Source organism: Staurois parvus, unplaced genomic scaffold, assembly GCF_062004578.1.
Source record: "Staurois parvus isolate SC_StPar_1 unplaced genomic scaffold, SC_StPar_1.0 ptg001957l, whole genome shotgun sequence".
Classification (NCBI taxonomy): domain Eukaryota; kingdom Metazoa; phylum Chordata; class Amphibia; order Anura; family Ranidae; genus Staurois; species Staurois parvus.
In genome coordinates, this window is record NW_028319753.1 from 319,433 (window position 1) to 345,810 (window position 26,378).

Here is a 26,378-nt window from a genome sequence, read left to right on the forward strand (position 1 = left end):
ACAACATAGAGTATATAGTGCAGGGGTCAGGAGTATGTAATGTACAACATAGAGTATATAGTGCAGGGGTCAGGAGTATGTAATGTACAACATAGAGTATATAGTGCAGGGGTCAGGAGTATGTAATGTACAACAGAGTATATAGTGCAGGGGTCAGGAGTATGTAATGTACAACAGAGTATATAGTGCAGGGGTCAGGAGTATGTAATGTACAACAGAGTATATAGTGCAGGGGTCAGGAGTATGTAATGTACAACACAGAGTATATAGTGCAGGGGTCAGGAGTATGTAATGTACAACATAGAGTATAAAGTGCAGGGGTCAGGAGGATGTAATGTACAACATAGAGTATATAGTGCAGGGGTCAGGAGTATGTAATGTACAACATAGAGTATATAGTGCAGGGGTCAGGAGTATGTAATGTACAACATAGAGTATATAGTGCAGGGGTCAGGAGTATGTAATGTACAACACAGAGTATATAGTGCAGGGGTCAGGAGTATGTAATGTACAACATAAAATATATACTGCAGGGGACAGGAGTATGTAATGTACAACACAGAGTATATAGTGCAGGGGTCAGGAGTATATAATGTACAACATAGAGTATATAGTGCAGGGGTCAGGAGTATGTAATGTACAACATAGAGTATATAGTGCAGGGGTCAGGAGTATGTAATGTACAACATAGAGTATATAGTGCAGGGGTCAGGAGTATGTAATGTACAACACAGAGTATATAGTGCAGGGGTCAGGAGTATGTAATGTACAACATAAAATATATACTGCAGGGGACAGGAGTATGTAATGTACAACACAGAGTATATAGTGCAGGGGTCAGGAGTATATAATGTACAACATAGAGTATATAGTGCAGGGGTCAGGAGTATGTAATGTACAACATAGAGTATATAGTGCAGGGGTCAGGAGTATGTAATGTACAACATGGAGTATATAGTGCAGGGGTCAGGAGTATGTAATGTACAACATAGAGTATATAGTGCAGGGGTCAGGAGTATGTAATGTACAACATAGAGTATATAGTGCAGGGGTCAGGAGTATGTAATGTACAACATAGAGTATATAGTGCAGGGGTCAGGAGTATATAATGTACAACATAGAGTATATAGTGCAGGGGTCAGGAGTATGGAATGTACAACATAGAGTATATAGTGCAGGGGTCAGGAGTATGTAATGTACAACATAGAGTATATAGTGCAGGGGTCAGGAGTATGTAATGTACAACATAGAGTATATAGTGCAGGGGTTAGGAGTATGTAATGTACAACATAGAGTATATAGTGCAGGGGTCAGGAGTATGTAATGTACAACAAAGAGTATATAGTACAGGGGTCAGGGGTATAGAATGTACACCATAAAGTATACAGTGCAGGGGTCAGGAGTATGTTATGTGCAATATAAATTATACAGTGTAAGGGTCAGGACTCATAATATTGGTATTCAGTAATCAGTGGAAGATTAAATGTTTACTGTAGACAAGTTGCAGAGATCCCACACCGCTGCCTCCCATCTCCTGAGACTGCACTCAGTGACTTGGGTCTGAGACACTACAGACATATCCCTCCACCCGGCACAGCCAGTAGACAACAAAAAGTAACCCTGGGGGACTTGCTCTGTCAGAGATCTTGCTACAACCAGGTATGGGGCCGAAGACCCAAAATACATGTCCCAGGTGCCTAGGTTAAAGCTAATGGTAAAAATCAACATTTTGCAGGCAGCTGAACCCCATAATCTCCAAAAATCCAGTCTAGATACATAAATTGTGTCTTACATGCTGATATTTCTAAGTGTTTACTCTACTCTGGACCAATCAGTGAGCAGTATGGGTGGAGGAATGGATTTAGTGTTCATGACCCACCTGTGCTGATCTCTGTAGGAGTGTCCTCCTCTATAAATGTCCCCGTTATTCCATCCTCCTCCATAGACTGCTGATCATCCCTCACATACGCCTCTTCTTCTTCTGCTTTACCCTCAACTTTTATATCTATCAGATCTTCACCCTAAATCATGAAAATTAGAAATTTCACATAATATATAAATATAAGCTAACATGAAAAATCCACATATTATCTCCTCAAATCCATGTTCTAGATCAGCAATGGGCAAACTACGGCCCGTGGGCCGTATACAGCCCGGCGGACCTTTTAATCCGGCCCGTGGAGCTAGGCTCCCGCTAGGCTCCCCTCACAGTCCGCCCTGAAGACCGGTGTAGCATGAAAATCTGTCTCCTATGAGGATCTGTCCCCCTCGACGTATCTGCGCATGTGCCGGAGATCGCCGATCGGCTGCTAATGCCTGAAACTGGCACATGCGCAGATACGTGGAGGGGGACAGATCCTCATAGGAGACAGATTTTCATGCTACACCGGAACGGCGCTGGAACACGGCGAGAGGAACGCGCGGAGCAAAGGTAAGTGAATTGACACAGGGGGTACTTGGGGACTTAATATGGGGGATGAATTACTATATGGGGGATGAATTACTATATGGGGGATGAATTACTATGGGGGATGAATTACTATATGGGGGATGAATTACTATATGGGGGATGAATTACTATGGGGGATGAATTACTATATGGGGGATGAATTACTATATGGGGGATAAATTACTATATGGGGGATGAATTACTATATGGGGGATGAATTACTATGGGGGATGTATTACTATATGGGGGATGAATTACTATATGGGGGATGAATTACTATATGGGGGATGAATTACTATGGGGGATGAATTACTATATGGGGGATGAATTACTATATGGGGGATGAATTACTATGGGGGATGAATTACTATATGGGGGATGAATTACTATATGGGGGATGAATTACTATGGGGGATGAATTACTATATGGGGGATGAAATACTATGGGGGATGTATTACTATGGGGGATGAATTACTATATGGGGGATGAATTACTATGGGGGATGAATTACTATGGGGGATGAATTACTATATGAGGGATGAATTACTATATGGGGAATGAATTACTATATGGGGGATGAATTACTATGGGGGATGAATTACTATGGGGGATGAATTACTATATGGGGGATGAATTACTATGGGGGATGAATTACTATGGGGGATGAATTACTATGGGGGATGAATTACTATATGAGGGATGAATTACTATATGGGGGATGAATTACTATGGGGGATGAATTACTATGGGGTATGAATTACTATACGGGGGATGAATTACTATGGGGGATGAATTACTATATGGGGGATTAATTACTATGGGGAATTAATTACTATATGGGGGATGAATTACTATACGGGGGATGAATTACTATATGGGGGTGAATTACTATATGGGGGATGAATTACTATATGGGGGATGAATTACTATGGGGGATGTATTACTATATGGGGGATGAATTACTATATGGGGGATGAATTACTATGGGGGATGAATTACTATAGGGGGGATGAATTACTATGGGGGATGAATTACTATGGGGGATGTATTACTATATGGGGGATGAATTACTATATGGGGGATGAATTACTATGGGGGATGAATTACTATATGGGGGATGAATTACTATATGGGGGATGAATTACTATGGGGGATGAATTACTATATGGGGGATGAATTACTATGGGGGATGAATTACTATAGGGGGGATGAATTACTATGGGGGATGAATTACTATAGGGGGGATTAATTACTATATAGGGGAATGAATTACTATATGGGGGATGAATTACTATATGGGGGATGAATTACTATGGGGGATGAATTACTATATGGGGGATTAATTACTATGGGGGATGAATTACTATATGGGGAATGAATTACTATGGGGGATGTATTACTATATGGGGATGAATTACTATATGGGGGATGAATTACTATGGGGGATGAATTACTATAGGGGGGATGAATTACTATATGGGGGATGAATTACTATGGGGGATGAATTACTATGGGGGATGAATTACTATGGGGGATGAATTACTATGGGGGATGAATTACTATATGGGGGATGAATTACTATAGGGGGGATGAATTACTATATGGGGGATGAATTACTATGGGGGATGAATTACTATATGGGGGATTAATTACTATATGGGGGATTAATTACTATATGGGGGATGAATTACTATATGGGGGATGAATTACTATGGGGGATGAATTACTATTGGGGATAAATTACTATATGGGGGATGAATTACTATGGGGGATGAATTACTATATGGGGGATGAATTACTATGGGGGATGAATTACTATGGGGGATGAATTACTATATGGGGGATTAATTACTATGGGGGATGAATTACTATGGGGGATGAATTACTATATGGGGGATGAATTACTATATGGGGGATGAATTACTATATGGGGGATTAATTACTATGGGCGATGAATTACTATAGGGGGGATGAATTACTATAGGGGGGATGAATTACTATATGGGGGATGAATTACTATGGGGGATGAATTACTATATGGGGGATGAATTACTATATGGGGGATTAATTACTATATGGGGATCAATTACTATATGGGGGATGAATTACTATGGGGGATGAATTACTGTGGGGGATGAATTACTATGGGGGATAAATTACTATATGGGGGATGAATTACTATGGGGGATGAATTACTATATGGGGGATGAATTACTATGGGGGATGAATTACTATGGGGGATGAATTACTATGGGGGATGAATTACTATATGGGGGATGAGTTACTATGGGGGATGAATTACTATGGGGGATGAATTACTATGGGGGATGAATTACTATGGGGGATGAATTACTATGGGGGATGAAATACTATATGGGGGATGAATTACTATGGGGGATGAATTACTATATGGGGGATGAATTACTATGGGGGATGAATTACTATATGGGGGATGAATTACAATGGGGGATGAATTACTATATGGGGGATGAATTACTATGGGGGATGAATTACTATATGGGGGATGAATTACTATATGGGGGATGAATTACTATATGGGGGATGAATTACTATGGGGGATGAATTACTATATGGGGGATTAATTACTATGGGCGATGAATTACTATATGGGGGATGAATTACTATATGGGGGATGAATTACTATATGGGGGATGAATTACTATAGGGGGGATGAATTACTATGGGGGATTAATTACTATGCTTACTATGGGGGAATATTACTATACTTACTATGGATGACACATACACATCATTCATCTACTCTTGGTCCGGCCCCCGGGTCCAATATATGAACCCATTGCGGCCCTCAAGTCAAAAAGTTTGCCCACCCCTGTTCTAGATGCTCCGTACAACCAACCTTGTAATGGGGAGGGATGGTGTGATCTTCCTGTTTGGAATCCCAGGAATACAGAGGACGGGGACATCTCTCTGGTGGGTTCTTGGTATTAGGTGGCTCCATCATATCCTTGTGTCCTTCTGAAAACTCCTCCATCACTCTATACTCCTCATCCTCCTCTTCAACAACAAGTTGAAGAGGAGGATGGAGTATATAGTGCAGGGGTCAGGAGTATGTAATGTACAACATAGAGTATATAGTGCAGGGGTCAGGAGTATGTAATGTACAACATAGAGTATATAGTGCAGGGGTCAGGAGTATGTAATGTACAACATAGAGTATATAGTGCAGGGGTCAGGAGTATATAATGTACAACATAGAGTATATAGTGCAGGGGTCAGGAGTATGGAATGTACAACATAGAGTATATAGTGCAGGGGTCAGGAGTATGTAATGTACAACATAGAGTATATAGTGCAGGGGTCAGGAGTATGTAATGTACAACATAGAGTATATAGTGCAGGGGTTAGGAGTATGTAATGTACAACATAGAGTATATAGTGCAGGGGTCAGGAGTATGTAATGTACAACAAAGAGTATATAGTACAGGGGTCAGGGGTATAGAATGTACACCATAAAGTATACAGTGCAGGGGTCAGGAGTATGTTATGTGCAATATAAATTATACAGTGTAAGGGTCAGGACTCATAATATTGGTATTCAGTAATCAGTGGAAGATTAAATGTTTACTGTAGACAAGTTGCAGAGATCCCACACCGCTGCCTCCCATCTCCTGAGACTGCACTCAGTGACTTGGGTCTGAGACACTACAGACATATCCCTCCACCCGGCACAGCCAGTAGACAACAAAAAGTAACCCTGGGGGACTTGCTCTGTCAGAGATCTTGCTACAACCAGGTATGGGGCCGAAGACCCAAAATACATGTCCCAGGTGCCTAGGTTAAAGCTAATGGTAAAAATCAACATTTTGCAGGCAGCTGAACCCCATAATCTCCAAAAATCCAGTCTAGATACATAAATTGTGTCTTACATGCTGATATTTCTAAGTGTTTACTCTACTCTGGACCAATCAGTGAGCAGTATGGGTGGAGGAATGTATTTAGTGTTCATGACCCACCTGTGCTGATCTCTGTAGGAGTGTCCTCCTCTATAAATGTCCCCGTTATTCCATCCTCCTCCATAGACTGCTGATCATCCCTCACATACGCCTCTTCTTCTTCTGCTTTACCCTCAACTTTTATATCTATCAGATCTTCACCCTAAATCATGAAAATTAGAAATTTCACATAATATATAAATATAAGCTAACATGAAAAATCCACATATTATCTCCTCAAATCCATGTTCTAGATCAGCAATGGGCAAACTACGGCCCGTGGGCCGTATACAGCCCGGCGGACCTTTTAATCCGGCCCGTGGAGCTAGGCTCCCGCTAGGCTCCCCTCACAGTCCGCCCTGAAGACCGGTGTAGCATGAAAATCTGTCTCCTATGAGGATCTGTCCCCCTCGACGTATCTGCGCATGTGCCGGAGATCGCCGATCGGCTGCTAATGCCTGAAACTGGCACATGCGCAGATACGTGGAGGGGGACAGATCCTCATAGGAGACAGATTTTCATGCTACACCGGAACGGCGCTGGAACACGGCGAGAGGAACGCGCGGAGCAAAGGTAAGTGAATTGACACAGGGGGTACTTGGGGACTTAATATGGGGGATGAATTACTATATGGGGGATGAATTACTATATGGGGGATGAATTACTATGGGGGATGAATTACTATATGGGGGATGAATTACTATATGGGGGATGAATTACTATGGGGGATGAATTACTATATGGGGGATGAATTACTATATGGGGGATAAATTACTATATGGGGGATGAATTACTATATGGGGGATGAATTACTATGGGGGATGTATTACTATATGGGGGATGAATTACTATATGGGGGATGAATTACTATATGGGGGATGAATTACTATGGGGGATGAATTACTATATGGGGGATGCATTACTATATGGGGGATGAATTACTATGGGGGATGAATTACTATATGGGGGATGAATTACTATATGGGGGATGAATTACTATGGGGGATGAATTACTATATGGGGGATGAAATACTATGGGGGATGTATTACTATGGGGGATGAATTACTATATGGGGGATGAATTACTATGGGGGATGAATTACTATGGGGGATGAATTACTATATGAGGGATGAATTACTATATGGGGAATGAATTACTATATGGGGGATGAATTACTATGGGGGATGAATTACTATGGGGGATGAATTACTATATGGGGGATGAATTACTATGGGGGATGAATTACTATGGGGGATGAATTACTATGGGGGATGAATTACTATATGAGGGATGAATTACTATATGGGGGATGAATTACTATGGGGGATGAATTACTATGGGGTATGAATTACTATACGGGGGATGAATTACTATGGGGGATGAATTACTATATGGGGGATTAATTACTATGGGGAATTAATTACTATATGGGGGATGAATTACTATACGGGGGATGAATTACTATATGGGGGTGAATTACTATATGGGGGATGAATTACTATATGGGGGATGAATTACTATGGGGGATGTATTACTATATGGGGGATGAATTACTATATGGGGGATGAATTACTATGGGGGATGAATTACTATAGGGGGGATGAATTACTATGGGGGATGAATTACTATGGGGGATGTATTACTATATGGGGGATGAATTACTATATGGGGGATGAATTACTATGGGGGATGAATTACTATATGGGGGATGAATTACTATATGGGGGATGAATTACTATGGGGGATGAATTACTATATGGGGGATGAATTACTATGGGGGATGAATTACTATAGGGGGGATGAATTACTATGGGGGATGAATTACTATAGGGGGGATTAATTACTATATAGGGGAATGAATTACTATATGGGGGATGAATTACTATATGGGGGATGAATTACTATGGGGGATGAATTACTATATGGGGGATTAATTACTATGGGGGATGAATTACTATATGGGGAATGAATTACTATGGGGGATGTATTACTATATGGGGATGAATTACTATATGGGGGATGAATTACTATGGGGGATGAATTACTATAGGGGGGATGAATTACTATATGGGGGATGAATTACTATGGGGGATGAATTACTATGGGGGATGAATTACTATGGGGGATGAATTACTATAGGGGGGATGAATTACTATGGGGGATGAATTACTATATGGGGGATGAATTACTATAGGGGGGATGAATTACTATATGGGGGATGAATTACTATGGGGGATGAATTACTATATGGGGGATTAATTACTATATGGGGGATTAATTACTATATGGGGGATGAATTACTATATGGGGGATGAATTACTATGGGGGATGAATTACTATTGGGGATAAATTACTATATGGGGGATGAATTACTATGGGGGATGAATTACTATATGGGGGATGAATTACTATGGGGGATGAATTACTATGGGGGATGAATTACTATATGGGGGATTAATTACTATGGGGGATGAATTACTATGGGGGATGAATTACTATATGGGGGATGAATTACTATATGGGGGATGAATTACTATATGGGGGATTAATTACTATGGGCGATGAATTACTATAGGGGGGATGAATTACTATAGGGGGGATGAATTACTATATGGGGGATGAATTACTATGGGGGATGAATTACTATATGGGGGATGAATTACTATATGGGGGATTAATTACTATATGGGGATCAATTACTATATGGGGGATGAATTACTATGGGGGATGAATTACTGTGGGGGATGAATTACTATGGGGGATAAATTACTATATGGGGGATGAATTACTATGGGGGATGAATTACTATATGGGGGATGAATTACTATGGGGGATGAATTACTATGGGGGATGAATTACTATGGGGGATGAATTACTATATGGGGGATGAGTTACTATGGGGGATGAATTACTATGGGGGATGAATTACTATGGGGGATGAATTACTATGGGGGATGAAATACTATATGGGGGATGAATTACTATGGGGGATGAATTACTATATGGGGGATGAATTACTATGGGGGATGAATTACTATATGGGGGATGAATTACAATGGGGGATGAATTACTATATGGGGGATGAATTACTATGGGGGATGAATTACTATATGGGGGATGAATTACTATATGGGGGATGAATTACTATATGGGGGATGAATTACTATGGGGGATGAATTACTATATGGGGGATTAATTACTATGGGCGATGAATTACTATATGGGGGATGAATTACTATATGGGGGATGAATTACTATATGGGGGATGAATTACTATAGGGGGGATGAATTACTATGGGGGATTAATTACTATGCTTACTATGGGGGAATATTACTATACTTACTATGGATGACACATACACATCATTCATCTACTCTTGGTCCGGCCCCCGGGTCCAATATATGAACCCATTGCGGCCCTCAAGTCAAAAAGTTTGCCCACCCCTGTTCTAGATGCTCCGTACAACCAACCTTGTAATGGGGAGGGATGGTGTGATCTTCCTGTTTGGAATCCCAGGAATACAGAGGACGGGGACATCTCTCTGGTGGGTTCTTGGTATTAGGTGGCTCCATCATATCCTTGTGTCCTTCTGAAAACTCCTCCATCACTCTATACTCCTCATCCTCCTCTTCAACAACAATATTCTCATCCCCGAGGATTCCACTCTGAATGCATAATACAAATCCTATCAATGGTAACAATGCAGATAAAGTACAGATCCTAATGATACTATCAGTGATTGTTCCTCATCTACCTGATGATGGTGAGGGATGGTGTGATCTTCCTGTGTGGAATCCCGGGAATACAGAGGACGGGGACATCTCTCTGGTGGGTTCCTGTAGCTGGATGACTCCACCATGGTGTCCTGGTACAGATCTTTGCATTCTCTTAGAAGCTCTGACTCCTCCATCCCCCCATCCTCATCCTCATCCTCTTTTACTATTTCTTTAACCTCAACTTTAGAATCTCTCAGGTTTCCACTCTGAATATATAATACAAATGACATCAATGGTAACAATGCAGATAATGTACAGATCCTAATGATACTATCAGTGATTGGAGAATGTCCCAGAATTCCCGGCACCGCTCACCTCTCCTGTCAGCAGCTCCATCATCTTCTTGGTGACTTCTAGAATCTTCTGCATGTTGTGTCTCTCAGGGTTTAGGGAGTCACATGGAGGCACTGTGATGGTCATATGATCACCTGATTTCAGAGGAGGAAATCTCTGTATTGAGGAACCAATAGGAATATCATGTTAGACTCCCAGAATCCTCCTCACCTCTCCGGTCAAGTCTGTGTTTTATTAATAGAGATGAGAGTGATGTCATGTGACCTCCCAGAATCCTCCTCACCTCTCCGGTCAGGTCTGTGTTTTATTAATAGAGATGAGAGTGATGTCATGTGACCTCCCAGAATCCTCCTCACCTCTCCGGTCAGGTCTGTGTTTTATTAATAGAGATAAGAGTGATGTCATGTGACTTCCCAGAATCCTCCTCACCTCTCCGGTCAGGTCTGTGTTTTATTAATAGAGATAAGAGTGATGTCATGTGACCTCCCAGAATCCTCCTCACCTCTCCGGTCAGGTCTGTTTTATTAATAGAGATAAGAGTGATGTCATGTGACCTCCCAGAATCCTCCTCACCTCTCCGGTCAGCAGGTAGATGATCTCCAGGGTGAGGTTTAGTATCTTCTCAGTCATGTGACTCCGGTCCTCCTCCATCCTCATTGGTGCCATCATGTGATCTATACAGGTCTCCTTGTAGACGGATAACTTTGGGAAATGAAAGTAAGAATGATTTGGATGGTATTGGTCACACAATAATAGGATGTGGATGTGAGGGGGGAATAGGAGGGTTGCTGGACATTGAAGAACTACTCCCCCCATGGGAAGACATTTTGTTTGGACTGTTTAGTGTTTACTACAATTTTGGGGTCCGGGGCCCCTTTTCTCTGTTGGGTTTGTTTGGTCTCTGAACTGGTTTTGATGAGTTTTAGATCTGCAGACAAGGAATGATAAATCTGATCCTTCCTATGACTAGTTTGCTCTGAGGCAGTGCTGTGAGGTCAATGTCGGCTCATCATGCAGGGATCATGCCGGGCAAGTATTGTGTTTAATCTTTATCCCTGCTGAGGGCAAGCCGCAGGGCTCTCCTTTCAGGTGCCAGCCTCTGCCACCCCGTATGTGTGAACCTCTCCTGTACCAACTATGCTTCCCCGGCTCTTCTTGCCCATTTGTGGGTGCAGTTCAGCGGGTGCCAGAGGGTAGAGGGGACAGATGTCAGGGCTCTGTCCTCAGCAGAGGTGTTAAGAGACCTGGCACCCCTGCCAATACCTTGCATGGCCGCAGAAGTTCACATTGGCTCAAATTTGGTGGCAAACGGCCTTTATAAGGAAGCCCTGCACTACTCTCAGGTGCTGGTTGATCTCTGGCTCCCCAGTACCTTGTTCCTGTTCCACTGTGAACTGTGATTTCCTGTTCCTGTGCTACTGTGATCTGTGATTTCCTGTTACTGACTCGGCTTGCTCCTTGACCTGCCTTCTCTGCTTAAACCCTGACCTGACCTCGGCTGGCTAACGGATATTTTCTCTTTCTCTTTTGTGTATGACCTCAGCTTGGCTAACGGATATTCTCTCTTGCTCCTCTGTGTATAACCTCAGCTATCCCATCTGACTACGTCTCTTCTGATCTCCACCCGGTACTGGATCTTGGCTTTGAACCGGCTATCCAGTAATCCTGTTCCCCGGAAGGTCTTGCATACCTCGCACAGGCGCCACCTGTCTGCAGACCTCATCTCAGTGCATCAGCTGTGCTCCTGGGTGGACCACCAATAAGCACTCCTACAGGTGACCTGTGCCACTTTGGTCCTGACTCCTGCTGTCCCACTCTCAGGGGAGTCTCGGACTTAGTCACAAGCGAAGCCCTCTCTCCATTGGCGTCTCTCACCAGATACATGATAGTATCAACCAGCCATTATGTCTGAGGCCGAGAGAGGTGCTTCCACATTAGAGGCCCTGTGCCAACAGATGACGGCACTTACAGAAGTGGTCAAGGATCTGCAGGAGGGATATTTTCAGCTGGAGGGACGTCTTCATTCGCTCACTACCACTGCACCTTCTGCAGACCAGAATCCATTGCCTAGTCCTATCTCTACAGTGGCACCAGCCAGTTCGCCTTCCACTGTTACACCCACTTTGGTACTACCCAGAGTTACCATTCCGGAATGCTTGCTGGGGACCAATGTAAATTCTGAGCCTTCAAGAATGCTTGTGAGTTGTATTTCGCACTGCAACCCAGGACCTTCTCACTTGAGGCAGTTAAAGTGGGGTTCATCATTTCTCTCCTATCTGACAAACCTCAAGGGCACACAGCTTACTGGAACAAAAAGACCCAGCGCTGAACTCAGTGATCACATTCTTTGAAACCATGGCAGCTCTTTATGATGACCCCCAGAGGACCTCCACTGCTGAATCCACCCTTCATGCTCTACAACAAGGCCGACGGGCTGTGGAGGACTACATTGTGAAATTCCGCAAATGGTCCACCAATACCGGGTGGAATGACGCAGCCCTGAAATACCAGTTCCATCTAGGTCTGTCTGAGTCCCTCAAGGACGAATTAGCTAGGGTGGAAGCTCCCTCCTCCTTGGAGAACCTTATTCAACTCGCTACCCAATTGGATTGACGGCTACGGGAGAGATGTTCTAAACGTACCCAGACGTTTTGCCAAGGGTTCTGCCAAGGGTTCCAAGACCAGTGGATTCTGTCTCTATTTCTCTGCCTATCGGCACTCCTGAAGTAGAACCCATGCTAATTGGCCTTCTCCGACCTGCCTTAACTCCAGTGGAAAGATTACGCAGACGGCAAGGCAACCTATGCCTTTACTGCGGGGCTGTCATGGATCCACACTGCACGCACATGCCCACACACAGTGCAATTGCATACAGATTGGCAATGAACTTAAACCGAGCATATATAGACACTGTAATACAATAATCTCTCCGGAGATATGAGCCGGAGCTTAAGTACCCAGAAGTCACTTATTAATTTTATGATTTAATATCCCAAAAGTGGGCTGTGCATAGAATATGTACAAAGTATAAAATGTTTCAGATAATACAGAACATACAAAAAGACACACAATTGGCTATTCACTATAACATTAAAGGGAATAAAAACAGAAATAAAACTTTTACCAAGAGTTATCCTGTGACTGGAGCAAGTCAGAGAAAGTCTGCAATTCACCAGTCAAATAGAACCGGCTCCATACGAATCACACCGTCCATATCTCAAGGTCCTCAATTTATTGAAATATGGACGTAGGCTAGACATTAGCCCTTGGCCAATCACCCTTGGGGGGTGTTCCTGTACCAGCCCACAGGACATTCGGGGTACTGAAGTGCCTAAAGTCGATTGGACCAGGAATGGTTTGAATCAACAAGTCAGGGATAGAATTTCCAACACCAGCGCATCAATCCGATCGGGACAGTACCAATCTGTTCAGCTTTTGCAATCAGGCACCATATAACTGTTTTCTGTGTTTCTCTGGGATTCTACAGAGGCTACAAATACAGTTTTACATGCAGATTTTGCTTACAGTGTGTCCAATCAGAAGAAAGTATTTTTATCTCTCTGCAACTAATATTGAATCTTTTATGAGAGATGAAATATATTCCTCTGATCTGTGGATATAAATCACAGCTAGCAGACAAAGCGGAGCCCTCTCCTGGTCTCCTGCTTTTTCCCAAAGCCAAAATGGCTGGAACTCTTCTTTTAGATTTCAAGAAGGTGGCAATCTCTGGCTACATAGGTGACAAAATTTTATTGACATCTAGGTGTCACCTCTAGCCTTTGAGCTGCTCTGTCCTTTTAGATGCTAATTGGTGAACATATGTCTCTGACTGAATACTGAACACTTATCTTTAATAACATGGACTGAAACTAAATTTATAATGACATATTTCTACTGATCACATCTCAACTACTTGAATCTTACATTTATGTCATGGGGCCATGGGCCATTTCTTACACAACTGCCCAGTGCGACCAAGTAAGTCCAGCCAGCCTCATCCTTCATATATCCAGTTATCCGGAACCTTGACCACCCATGTCATTCTACCCATGTCATTACAGGTGGCTGGAAAGGAAGTCAAGTTGCGGGCAATCATTGATTCGGGAGCCTGTAGTTGTTTCTCGGACATCCACCTTGCCCAGAACCTAGGTATTCCTCTTTGTCCTAAAACACAAAGGCTTGATGTACTCCTAGCAGATGGCACCGCTCCTAGCTCAGGACCCATTACCCAAGAAACCATTCCCATCCTAGCCACAACTGATTCTGTCCATCAGGAATTCATTTGCTTCAACGTCCTGAGATCTCCCATGTTTCCAGCCATCCTAGGAATACCTTGGTTGCAAGCTCACAATCCTTAAATCAACTGGCTCAAGAAAGAAGTCACCACCACATCAAATTACTGCCTTCAGCACTGCGGCACTTGCACACCCACCAATTTCCCTGTGTACCTCTCAGTTCAGCCTACATCAGATGCCAGTCAATCTGTTCCCCCTGCCTACCACCATTTCCTTGATGTATTTGATAAAGGGAAAGCTGACACTTTACCATCTCATTGATCACATGATTGCCCTATTGAGCTGCTTCCAGGGGCAGAAATACCCTTTGGGCAAAGCCTCCCACTATCCGAAATAGAACTGAAAGCTCTCCAGCAATATATTGACGAGAACCTTGCCAAAGGATTCATCCGTCCCTCTTCCTCACCTGCCAGGGCAGGTATTTTTTTCATTGAAAAAAAGGACCAGTCTCTCCGTCCCTGTACCGATTATAGGAAACTCAACAAGACCACCATTAAAAATAGGTACCCACTCCCTCTTGTTCCTGAGTCATTTCAGAGGTTTTGGACAGCCTGAGTGTTCAGCAAGCTAGATTTATGAGGAGCCTACAATTTAGTCAGATTAGGGAGGGCAATGGGTGGAAGACCAGTTTCAGAACATGCTTTGGGCACTTTGAGTACCTAGTGATGTTGTTTGGATTGTGCAACACCCCTGCAACATTCCAACACTTTGTGGATGATATCTTCAGGGAATACCTCAATCTCTTCTTGATCGTCTACCTGGACGATATCCTGATTTTCTCCAAATCATTGGAACTCCACTGAGACCATGTTAAAAGTGTACTGACTACACTAAGGATGCATGGTCTGTATGCTAAGGCGGGAAAGTGCGAATTCGAGAAGCAGTCCATCCAGGTCCTTGGGCTCATAATCTCTACTGAAGGAATCTCTATGGATCCTCAGAAAATCTACGCCATATTGGATTGGCTTGCACCTAGTGACAAAAAAGTGGTCCAAAGATTTGTGGGCTTTGCCAACATTTATCGGACGTTCATCAAGGGCTTGTCAACCATTATAGCCCCCATTACCCAACTCACTCGCCAGCATGCAAGTTTTCTCTGGAGCCAGGAAGCACAGACAGCCTTTGAGCAGCTAAAAAAGCAGTTCACTTCTGCTCCTGTATTACAACACCCAGAGCCAACACTTCCCTTCATCCTGGAGGTGGACGCATCAGAGGTGGCTACAGGAGCCAAGGCCCAAAAGCTCTGCTCCATCCGGTAGCTTTTTGCTTTAATAAACTAAGCCAAGCTGAAAGACACTACAACGTAGGCAACAGGGAACGTTTGGCGATCAAAATGGCATTCAAAGAATGGAGGTACCTTTTGGAAGGAGCTATTCACCCAATCATGATCTTCACAAATCATAATTATCTAGAATATTTAAGGTCTGCCAAGCGCCTAAGATTACGGCAAGCTAGATGGACCCTATATTTCTCCAGGTTCAATTTTCACATCACCTACCGCCTCCTGATACCATCCTGTCGGCCCAACATTTTTTGTTGATCCAGCCCAGTCTGAAGCTTTTGATTGAACAGGCATCTGCAGAACTTGTTAAGAAGGCAGGATGGCTTTCTGTGGTACCAGGATAAGATCTTTGCACCCCATGAGGTAAGATCCCAAGTTTTCAAGACATTCCATGACCATCAACTGGCTGGTCACTTTGGAGCCCAAAAAAAAATGGATCTGATCCAGCAATCGTTTTGGTGGCCCAACTTAAGTCAGGACTGCAGAACCTATGTAAAATCCTGCACAGTATGTCTACGTAGCAAGAGAGACAAAGCCAAGGCATGGGGGTTGCTGAGGCCCCTATCCATTCCTAATCGTCCCTGGGAAATGATCGCAATGGACTTTATTGTAGACTTGCCACCCTCTGAGGGGTTTACTACCATCCTAGTAGTGATATATTGGCTATCCAAGATGACCCATTTTCTGCCAATGATAGGAACTCCGTTGGTGCCTGAGATGGCACATATTTTTATTAAGGAAATAGTTAAGCTACACGAACTGCCCAGCAATATTGTGTCAGACCGAGGGGTTCAATTTACCTCCAGGTTCTGGAGAGCCTTATGTAAAACTCTGAAAGTTGAACTCTGCCTATCATTGGCCTACCACCCTCAAAGTAATGGGCAAACAAACTGAACAAACTAACCAAACGTTGGAACAATATCTACAATGTTTCTCCGCCTTTTCCCAGGATGATTGGACATCTCTACTCCCATTAGCATAATTTGCATACAATAATTCCGTCCATTCCGCTATGAATCAGTCACAATTTTGGGCCAATTACGGATTCCACCCTTCTTGCCTGCTGGATACCATACTCAAAACCGCGGTACCTGCAGTTCAGGACAAAATCAGCAGGATACAGGACAACTATTGAGCTCTCCAGGAATCCGTACAAAGATTGCAAACTGACTACAAAAGATACTATGACAAGAAATGGAGGGGAAATCCTTCTCTGCAGGTTGGAGACCAGGCTTGGTTATCAACAGCCAACCTAAAACTTCCTTGCCCATCGTGGAAGTTAAGACCAAGATACATTGGGCCCTTTCAGATCAAACAAGTAATCAATCCAGTGGCATATGAGTTATCTCTTCCCGAATCATATGGGATTCACCCAGTCTTCCATGTTTTTCTGCTCAAGCCAGCAGTTCATGATCCATTTCCGGGAAGAGTGGAACCTCCTCCGCCACCAATAACAGTTGGGGAGGATGCAGAATACGAGATAGAATCAATCCTGGACTGCAAGAAGTGAGGAAGGCAGATCCAGTACTTGATCAAATGGAAGGGGTACTCTCCTGAAGAAAGCTCCTGGGAACCAAAAGACAACATACAGTGGGGATCGAAAGTTTGGGCACCCCAGCTAAAAAATTTTATTAATGTGCATAAAGAAGCCAAGCAAAGATGGAAAAATCTCCAAAAGGCATCAACTTACAGATTAGACATTCTTATAATATGTCAACAAAATTTAGATTTTATTTCCATCATTTACACTTTCAAAATAACAGAAAACAAAAAAATGGCGTCTGCAAAAGTTTGGGCACCCTGCAGAATTTATAGCACTGCCCCTTTGCAAAGCTGAGACCTGCCAGTGTCATGGATTGTTGTCAATCATCGTCTGGGAAGACCAGGTGATGTCAATCTCAAAGGTTTTAAATGCCCAGACTGATCTGACCTTGCCCCAACAATCAGCACCATGGGTTCTTCTAAGCAGTTGTCTAGAAAACTGAAACTGAAAATAGTTGACACTCACAAAGCTGGAGAAGGCTATAAGAAGATAGCAAAGCGTTTTCAGATGTCAATATCCTCTGTTCGGAATGTAATTAAGAAATGGCAGTCATCAGGAACAGTGGAAGTTAAAGCAAGTTCTGGAAGACCAAAAAAAATATCAGACAGAACAGCTCGCAGGATTGTGAGAAAAACAATTCAAAACCCACGTTTGACTGCACGATCCCTCCAGAAAGATCTGGCAGACACTGGAGTTGTGGTCACTATTCCACTATAAAGAGATACTTGTACAAATATGGTCTTCATGGAAGAGTCATCAGAAGAAAACCTCTTCTACGTCCTCACCACAAAAATCATCGTTTGAACTTTGCAAATGAACATCTAGACAAGCCTGATGCATTTTGGAAACAAGTTCTGTGGACCGATGAGGTTAAAATTGAACTTTTTGGCTGGAATGAGCAAAGGTACGTTTGGAGAAGAAGGGGCACAGAATTTAATGAAAAGAACCTCTGTCCAACTGTTAAGCATGGGGTTGGATCAATCATGCTTTGGGGTTGTGTTGCAGCCAGTGGCACAGGGAACATCTCACGAGTAGAAGGAAAAATGGATTCAATAAAATGTCAGCAAATTTTGGATGGTAACTTGATGCCATCTGTGAAAAAGCTGAAGTTAAAGAGAGGATGGCGTCTACAAATGGATAATGATCCTAAACACACCTCGAAATCCACGGGGGATTACATCAAGAGGCGTAAACTGAAGGTTTTGCCATGGCCTTCACAATCTCCTGACCTCAACATCATTGAAAATCTATGGATAGACCTTAAAAGAGCAGTGCGTGACAGACAGCCCAGAAATCTCAAAGAACTGGAAGACTTTTGTAAGGAAGAATGGGCAAAGATACCTCAAACAAGAACTGAAAGACTCTTGGCTGGCTACAAAAAGCGTTTACAAGCTGTGATACTTGCCAAAGGGGGCAGTACAAGATATTAACTCTGCAGGGGGCCCAAACTTTTGCAGACGCCATTTTTTTGTTTTCTGTTATTTTGAAAGTGTAAATGATGGAAATAAAATCTAACTTTTGTTGACATATTATAAGAATGTCTAATCTGTAATTTGATGCCTTTTGGAGATTTTTCCATCTTTCCTTGGCTTCTTTATGCACAATAATACAAATTTTTAGCTGGGGTGCCCAAACTTTCGATCCCCACTGTACATGCCCCCAGACTTCTCCAGGAGTTCTACTCCAAATATCCAGACAAGATGGCTCAAGTAGGCATCCGGAGGCTGCCCTTTAGGGGGGGCACTGTCAGGGCTCTGTCCTTGGCAGAGGTGTTAGGCGACCTGACACCCCTGCCAGTACCTTGCATGGCAGCAGAAGTTCACATCAGCTCAAATTTGGCAGCAAATAGACTTTATAAGGAAGCCCTGCACTACTCTCTGGCTCCCCAGTACCTTGTTCCTGTACTACTGTGATCTGTGATTTCCTGTTACTGACTTGGCTTGCTCCTAGACCTGTCTTCTCTGCTTAAACCCTGACCTGACCTCGGCTTGGCTAATGGATATTCTCTCTTGCTCCTCTGTGTATGACCTTGGCTATCCCATCTGACTATGTCTGTTCTGATCTCCACCTGGTACGGAACCTTGGCTTTGAACCGGCTATCCAGTAATCCTCTGTTCCCCGGAAGGGCTTCCATACCTCACACAGGTGCCACCTGTCTGCATCTCAGTGCATCAGTTGTGCTCCTGGGTGGACCACCAACAAGCACTCCTACAGGTGACCTGTGCCACTTTGCGCCTGACTCCTGCTGTCCCACTCTCAGGGGAGTCTGGAACTTAGCTGCAAGGGAAGCCCTCTCTCCATTGGCCTCTCACACCAGGTAAGTAACAAAGGAGGAGAGCGGACATGTTCACTCCCTTCTTGTCCTGACCCAGAAGTGACGTTATGACAGATTTCCCGACCATCGAGGCCGGCAAAGAATGTAATGCGGTGCGATGTGCACTACATTACATCCAATAGAGTACAGGGGAGACATTGGGGGTCTTTTAGACCCTGGATGTCTCAATAAAGAGAACCTGTCATCAAAAGTCATCTCATAGAGGACTTTGTCCCCTTAAGTAAAATGTGTTTTTTTTTAATTGTAAAAAATGAAAGTTACACCCAAGTACATAACTCCTCCCCCCCACATATATGAACGCCCAAACATAAGAGCACACGCTGGAGCGCCTACACGTGATAACATTGATTGTGATACACGTTACATATCGCCGGTCACACCAGAATGAGAGGATAATTCTAGGAGCAGACCTCCTCCGTACTCTATACTGATGACCTAGAAGGGGCTATAAATGTGTCCCCTATAGATAATACCGGGGACTAAAGGTTGTCACCATTTCAGCACACACAACTTAAGGTTTGACATGTTGGATATCTATTTACTCGCTGCAACCTCGGCTTTTATATTATTACACATAAATGGGTCATTTATTGCTTTTTGTGCTCTGAAATTAACTTAAGTGTATTTTTTACTGAAATTTTGCATTTCCTAGACTTTGTGATAATATTTTGTGACATAAAAAATTAGAACTGCCGCTATTTTATTCTCTAAAGTCTCTACTTTCAGAAAATCTATATTTTGGGGGTTTTGTGTCATCTTCAGGATAAAATAATTTTTTAAACGTGCAAAAAATGCAAAAATGGCTCTGGGAGTGAAAGGAAGAAAGGATAAGCAGGACACTTCCCTTTCCTGAGGAGCAGCCAATCAGTTCTCATTACACTGCAAGGTCTCTCCCCTCCCTGCTAGTCCCCGGGTGCGGTGCTGGAGACAGGTGGGGGAGGGGAAGAGGAGATAAACAGCGCAATGTTACACATATTAAATGTTTTAGTCGCTATAAAGCCCCATTTATTTTTTAAACCCCAGATATTCCTAAAAGAGCCTCAGATTTATATACATTTTATGTTACAAAGGAATGTTTCCTTCCTCCTGAGCAGCAATGTAAGGGGCTCTATGCTCCATACTCCTGACCCCGGCACTCCATCATTGTGTTGGCTGCATAGTGTAATGATTGCCCATTGGCTGCCTGTGTAGTGTCATCATTGCCCTTTGTAGGCCATGTATGGTCAGGATGGTCCTTGTCTTGTCTATTTATTGTCAGTGCTGTTTGTTTAGAGGACCATATTACTAGAATTTATTTCCACAATGAGGAGAATGTTCCGGCCCCGGAAGTGGGGGAATGTTCTGCCCCTGAAGGGGGTAATCTGGGTTCCCACACTATATATGTGTGTATCATCATCTGCTGGAGATAAAAGATGTCACAGTGACTATGGAGGAAGAGGACGGACATGACTATGGAGGAAGAGGACGGACGTGACTATGGAGGAAGAGGACGGACATGACTATGGAGTAAGAGGACGGCCGTGACTATGGAGGAAGAGGACGGGCGTGACCACGGAGGAAGAGGACGGACGTGACTATGGAGGAAGAGGACGGACGTGACTATGGAGGAAGAGGACGGACGTGACTATGGAGGAAGAGGGCGGACGTGACAATGGAGGAAGAGGACGGGCGTGACTATGGAGGAAGAGGACGGACATGACAGGGTTACTGGGTGTAAATAGGAAATAACATCTTATTACCTCCAGTGCTGCCACTTCCACCAACGTCTCCTCTCTGCTTCCTGTCTGTACCTGACATCACTTCCTGTCTGTCCCTGACATCACTTCCTGTCTGTTCTTGACATCACTTCCTGTCTGTACCTGACATCACTTCCTGTCTTCCATAGAGACTTCCTGTGTGGGTAGAAGTGAGATCCCCACCTTGTGGAGCTCAGAGGAACTGCAGCCCCGAGAAGCATCTGGTAGTGTGACCCCGGCCTTGTGCTGGGTGTGTATGGACTGTAGATCCTTATAGAGGGGTCACCTCCACTCCCACCAAGGGGGACAGAAATATATGACTGCTCGGGGGAGGGGTTTTGGCCCCTTTGATTTTGCAGTAACATTGATTGCAGATTTAGTCCTGTAGAACATCTGGTATATGGATACAAAGCCCCCCAGCTGGGAGTAAAGGGTGGAGAGTGATTGAAGTAGATGCAAAGTGGAAGCGGTGGACTTGCAGAGAACACTATACTGAGCACACAATATTGTCCGTTTCCATGGATTTGCACAGGATTTGAGATGATTTCCTATAGCAGCAAATCTGATGAGATGAATGAAGTGGGTGTAAAGTGGAAGCAGTGGATCTGCAGGGAGCAGCATCTTGAGCACAAAGCACTTTATGTTGTGGATGGATTTGCACACGGTTCAGTTTCCTTCATTTATTGATAAACCCCATAAGACCAATGAAGTGGGTGTAAAGTGGAAGCAGTGGATGTGCAGAGAATAGGATTTGGAGCCCCGAGCTCTTTATCTCTGAATGTCTCCACATATTTGTAGTGTATTTGTGATGATTTCTGTGCACACACAATAGGACAGCGCTGTGACACATAATGCTCTTCTAGATGACAGGGAATCCTTCCCTTTGTTACAGCAGCAGTCCGCTAGAAGGTTTTTGTAGGTTTGGAGTTGTTACACATAGCGCGGGTTTTATCCATTTATAGTGATGACATCATTGCCCAAATCTGGGGGTCACCAGCCATTTCCACCCTTTACTCCCAGCTGGGGTTATTATTATTATTATACAGGATTTATATAACGCCAACAGTTTGCGCAGTGCTGTACAATATAAGGGGGGCGGTACAATTACAATACATTTCAGTACAGAAGGAATAGGAGGGCTCGGCTCGTGGAGCTTACAATCTGAAGGAAGGGGGAGGGGATACAAAAGGTGATGGCTGCGGGGGATGATCTGGTGGAGGTGATTCAAGTACAGTTCTTAGGTGGGGGTGGGGTAGGCTTCCCTGAAGAAGTGAGTTTTCAAAGATCGCCTAAAGGCAGATAGGGTGAGGGGCTGACCATACATACAGTGGTAGGGAGTTCCAGAGGATGGGAGAGGCTCTGGAGAAGTCCTGGAGTTGAGTGTAGGAGGAGGTGACGAGGGAGCTAGAGAGCAAGATATCGTGGGAGGAGCGGAGCCAGCGATATCTGTGGATGAGGTTGGTGATGTAGCCGGGGCAGTGTTGTGGATGGTTTTGTATGCTGTGGTTAGTAATTTGAATTTTATATGTTGGGTCGTTAGTGGAAGACAATGAAGGGATTGGCAGAGAGGGGTGGAGAACACTGAGCAGAGGCCAGTGAAGGGATTGGCAGAGAGGGGCAGCAGTCACTGATTGGTTGGTAAGGTGTATGAGTCTAGCGGCAGTCGCTGATTGGTCTGTAAGGTGTATGAGTCTAGCAGCAGTCGCTGATCGGTTGGTAAGGTGTATGAGTCTAGCGGCAGTCGCTGATTGGTCTGTAAGGTGTATGAGTCTAGCAGCAGTCTCTGATCAGTTGGTAAGGTGTATGAGTCTAGCAGCAGTCGCTGATCGGTTGGTAAGGTGTATGAGTCTAGCAGCAGTCGCTGATCGGTTGGTAAGGTGTATGAGTCTAGCAGCAGTCGCTGATCTGTTGGTAAGGTGTATGAGTCTAGCAGCAGTTGCTGATCGGTTGGTAAGGTGTATGAGTCTAGCAGCAGTTGCTGATCGGTTGGTAAGGTGTATGAGTCTAGCAGCAGTCGCTGATCGGTTGGTAAGGTGGATGAGTCTAGCAGCAGTCGTTCATCGGTTGGTAAGGTGTATGAGTCTAGCAGCAGTCACTGATCGGTTGGTAAGGTGTATGAGTCTAGCGGCAGTCGCTGATCGGTTGGTAAGGTGTATGAGTCTAGCGGCAGTCGCTGATCGGTTGGTAAGGTGTATGAGTCTAGCGGCAGTCGCTGATCGGTTGGTAAGGTGTATGAGTCTAGCGGCAGTCGCTGATCGGTTGGTAAGCTGTATGGGTCTAGCAGCAGCATTCATAATAGACTGAAGGGGGGATAGCCTGTGTAACGGTAGACCAGTGAGGAGAGAGTTGCAGTTATCGAGGCGGGATATAACCAAGGCATGGATAAGTTGTTTTGTGGTGTCATTGGTTGGGAAGGGGCAGATTTTGGAAATGTTCCAGAGGTTGAGGCGGCAGGATTTAGCCAGTGAGTGGATGTGGGGCCCAAAGGAGAGGTCATAGTCTAGGATTACACCTAGCACCCTGGCATAAGGGGAAGGACCAATGTCTGTGTTGGGGCAAGGGGTCAGTCTTATGGGGCTGCAACATCCCCCCTGGTAAGGTGACCCCCATGTTGTGGACATGTGGCCTGGTATGGATCAGGAGGGGGGCACACTACAGCCCCCCTCTGCACTCTGTATGGTGGGCTGTATATAATACACTGCTGACCCCCGCACTCTGCGCCGTTATTGAAGGGTGTGAGGTGTCACCGAGGAGCAATGTTCTATATTGAAGTTTGCCCTCATTGCACCGACACACACAATAGTTTTTGTTCAATAAATGTTTTATTATAATTTTACATTTAACAAGATTGAAGCATAAAAATCAGGAAATAGTAAAGGAAGGAATCCGATTGGTCAGGAAGATCCCTTGTCTGGAATGTGGGGGCGGAGTCATTATTATTGGTGTACAATACAATACACAACGTGTTCCATTATTATAACAAAGTATTGTAGAAAAGATCCCAACATAGAAAATGGGGGAAAGGAGGAAATAAAGGCGGATATGAAGGGGAATCTGTGTACGGGGAACACCTTAACAATCACCACCATTTTATTCTCCAGGGCCTCTGATGTCACAGAATAGATGTTTGGGGGTTTATCTCATCTTCAGGACCAAAATCTGCATTTTCCCATGTGTGCAAAATCATGCAGAAACAGCTCTGGCAGTGAGAGGGTTAATGTGGGCTAGATGGGATCCCTCTGCTGGGGTGACATTAGAGCTCCCCCTAGCTGCAGCCTGGTAATAACATTGCTGGGAGGTCTCTTCATTTCTCTGCTCCATACTTCCCGTCTTTATAGAAACGTCTATTTATAGAACGTCTATTTATAAATAGAATGGTCTATTCATAGAATGTTTGTATAGCAATTCCCTCAGTGAGAGTTCATGTCCATTCCTCCTGTGTGAATGGGGGAACCAATGTTATTAGGATCACATCTGAGCTCCTGGAATGTCTTCCATTCATGGAAAATACATTGAAAACTTCTTCTCCTGCCATCAATGGCCAACCTGGTCCCACACTTCATCCATGTCTTTGGGGGCCTCTGATCTCCTTATGAACTGTTTGTTCCATGATGAAGATCAGCCATGGAGTATATCTGAGGTGTATATCAGGGTGTGCTTCTTCCCCACATGAGAGCTGGGATGTCCAGCAACATTCATCTAGAAGACATTTCCAGCACTCAAGGCACTAATACACCTCCAGGGTTGTGTGGGACCCCTGATGTACAGGAAGACAGGACTTCAGTGAGGAACATTTCCCTCACTCAGGACAGGAAAGTGGCTTCTTCCTGTGTGACATCTCTGATGAATGCAAAGATTTGACTTCACTGAAAAACATTTCCCGCACTCAAGACAGGAACACGGATCTCTTCCATGTGAGATCTCTGATGTCTGTTAAGATTGGACTTCTGTGAAAAACATTTCCCACACTCATGACAGGAATACGGCTTTTCCCCCGTGTGAGATCTCTGATGACTGGAAAGATGAGACTTCTGTGAAAAACATTTCCCACACTCTGGACAGGAATATGGCTTCTCCCCCGTGTGATATCTCTGTTTGTAAAGATCGGACTTTCGTGAAAAGCATTTCCCGCACTCAGGACAGGAATACGGCTTTTCTCCTGTGTGAGATCTTTTATGTACATTAAGATGGAATTTAGAAAAGAAAATCTTCCCGCACTCAGTACAGGAGAAGCTCTTCCCTGTTGGAAGGCCGGCCCGGTCCCGCACAGTCTGAGGTTCCTCAGGATACGAGGAATCCGATGGTCCATCTACACTGGGTGGTGCCGGATGGACATTGGAGGGAGCCGGGTTTTCTCCTGGACTATACTGTGTGATGTCCTCATCTTCTACTTTCCAGTCTGGAGACAAAGTGAGACAATCCTCGGAGGTTTTCCTCATCTCCCGGCCATGGACTAAAATACAAAGACAAAGAGGATTACTAGACAGGAGCTGATTGGTTCCCCCAAACCAGGACTCCGCCCACATCAGGCAGCTTGGTCTCTGAGGAGCTTACAATTCCACCCTCAAGGGAACTAGGAAATGGCTCCTCTGATCTCCTACCAGGTCATTTCTTTATTCATGGACCTTAGTCAGAGAGTGAGGAAACAACCAGGACTGTCTTTTATAGGAGGGACAGTGATGAGGGGATTA

The 26,378-nt window shown here is 44.1% G+C and overlaps 2 protein-coding genes and 1 long non-coding RNA gene across 3 annotated transcripts in view; all 3 read right to left on the reverse strand.

Moving 5' to 3' along the window:
* LOC149433150 (uncharacterized) overlaps positions 1 to 26,378 on the reverse strand; it is a 192,435-nt gene that overhangs the window by 115,094 nt on the left and 50,963 nt on the right. The window lies entirely within an intron of this gene.
* Positions 1 to 26,378, reverse strand: part of LOC149433154 (uncharacterized) — a 72,274-nt gene that overhangs the window by 6,932 nt on the left and 38,964 nt on the right. The window contains 2 exon segments of the mRNA XM_089664585.1: positions 1,880 to 2,009; positions 25,563 to 25,871. Coding sequence (XP_089520711.1) covers positions 1,880 to 2,009; positions 25,563 to 25,871 — 439 coding nt within the window.
* LOC149433155 (uncharacterized) lies at positions 6,431 to 10,175 on the reverse strand. The gene is made up of 2 exons (XR_016308867.1): positions 9,897 to 10,175; positions 6,431 to 6,587 (listed from the first exon to the last, which is right to left on the reverse strand). It is a non-coding gene; the product is annotated as an uncharacterized LOC149433155 (long non-coding RNA).